This window comes from Carlito syrichta, unplaced genomic scaffold, assembly GCF_000164805.1.
Source record: "Carlito syrichta isolate Samal-C Ts95f unplaced genomic scaffold, Tarsius_syrichta-2.0.1 Scaffold302353, whole genome shotgun sequence".
Lineage (NCBI taxonomy): Eukaryota > Metazoa > Chordata > Mammalia > Primates > Tarsiidae > Carlito > Carlito syrichta.
In genome coordinates, this window is record NW_007246449.1 from 226,326 (window position 1) to 226,864 (window position 539).

At 60.9% G+C, this 539-nt stretch overlaps 1 protein-coding gene across 1 annotated transcript in view; it reads left to right on the forward strand.

Annotated features, from left to right (window-relative positions):
* Positions 1-539, forward strand: part of KIAA1211L (KIAA1211 like) — an 85,139-nt gene that overhangs the window by 54,085 nt on the left and 30,515 nt on the right. The window contains exon 8 of the mRNA XM_021711535.1: positions 216-484. Within this exon, the coding sequence (XP_021567210.1) occupies positions 216-484 (269 nt within the window). The remainder of the gene's footprint in view (positions 1-215; positions 485-539) is intronic.

A 539-nucleotide genomic window follows, 5' to 3' on the forward strand; every position in this document is an offset into this window, starting at 1 on the left:
GAGCTCCCCTGGGGATGACCCCTCCAGCTCCCTGGCCACCCCAGAGGTCACTGAGCCGGAGTCAATCCCGGTCCCATGCTGGGAGTCCCAATCTATGCCAGAAGGCCCCCCACATCTCAGTCCTGACAGCGAAATCCAGGAGGAGGAGCCACCCTCCGCAGGTCCCTGTCCCTCAGCGGTGAACACAGCTGAGGACGTGGTTTGTGCTTCTGGAGACGCGGTTTGTGCTTCTGGAGACGCGGTTTGTCCTTCTGGCGACGCAGTCTGTCCTGCAGAGACAGTCCGTGTTTCTGGAGAGGCGGTCTCTGTTTCTGGAGACGCAGTCTGTCCTTCTGGCGACGCAGTCTGTCCTGCAGAGACGGTCCGTGTTTCTGGAGAGGCGGTCCCTGTTTCTGGAGACGCAGTCTGTCCTTCTGGCGACGCAGTCTGTCCTGCAGAGACGGTCCGTGTTTCTGGAGAGGCGGTCCCTGTTTCTGGAGACGCAGTTTGTGCTGCTGGAGAGGCGACAAGCCCATCATCAACCGACGTCCCTGAAGGGA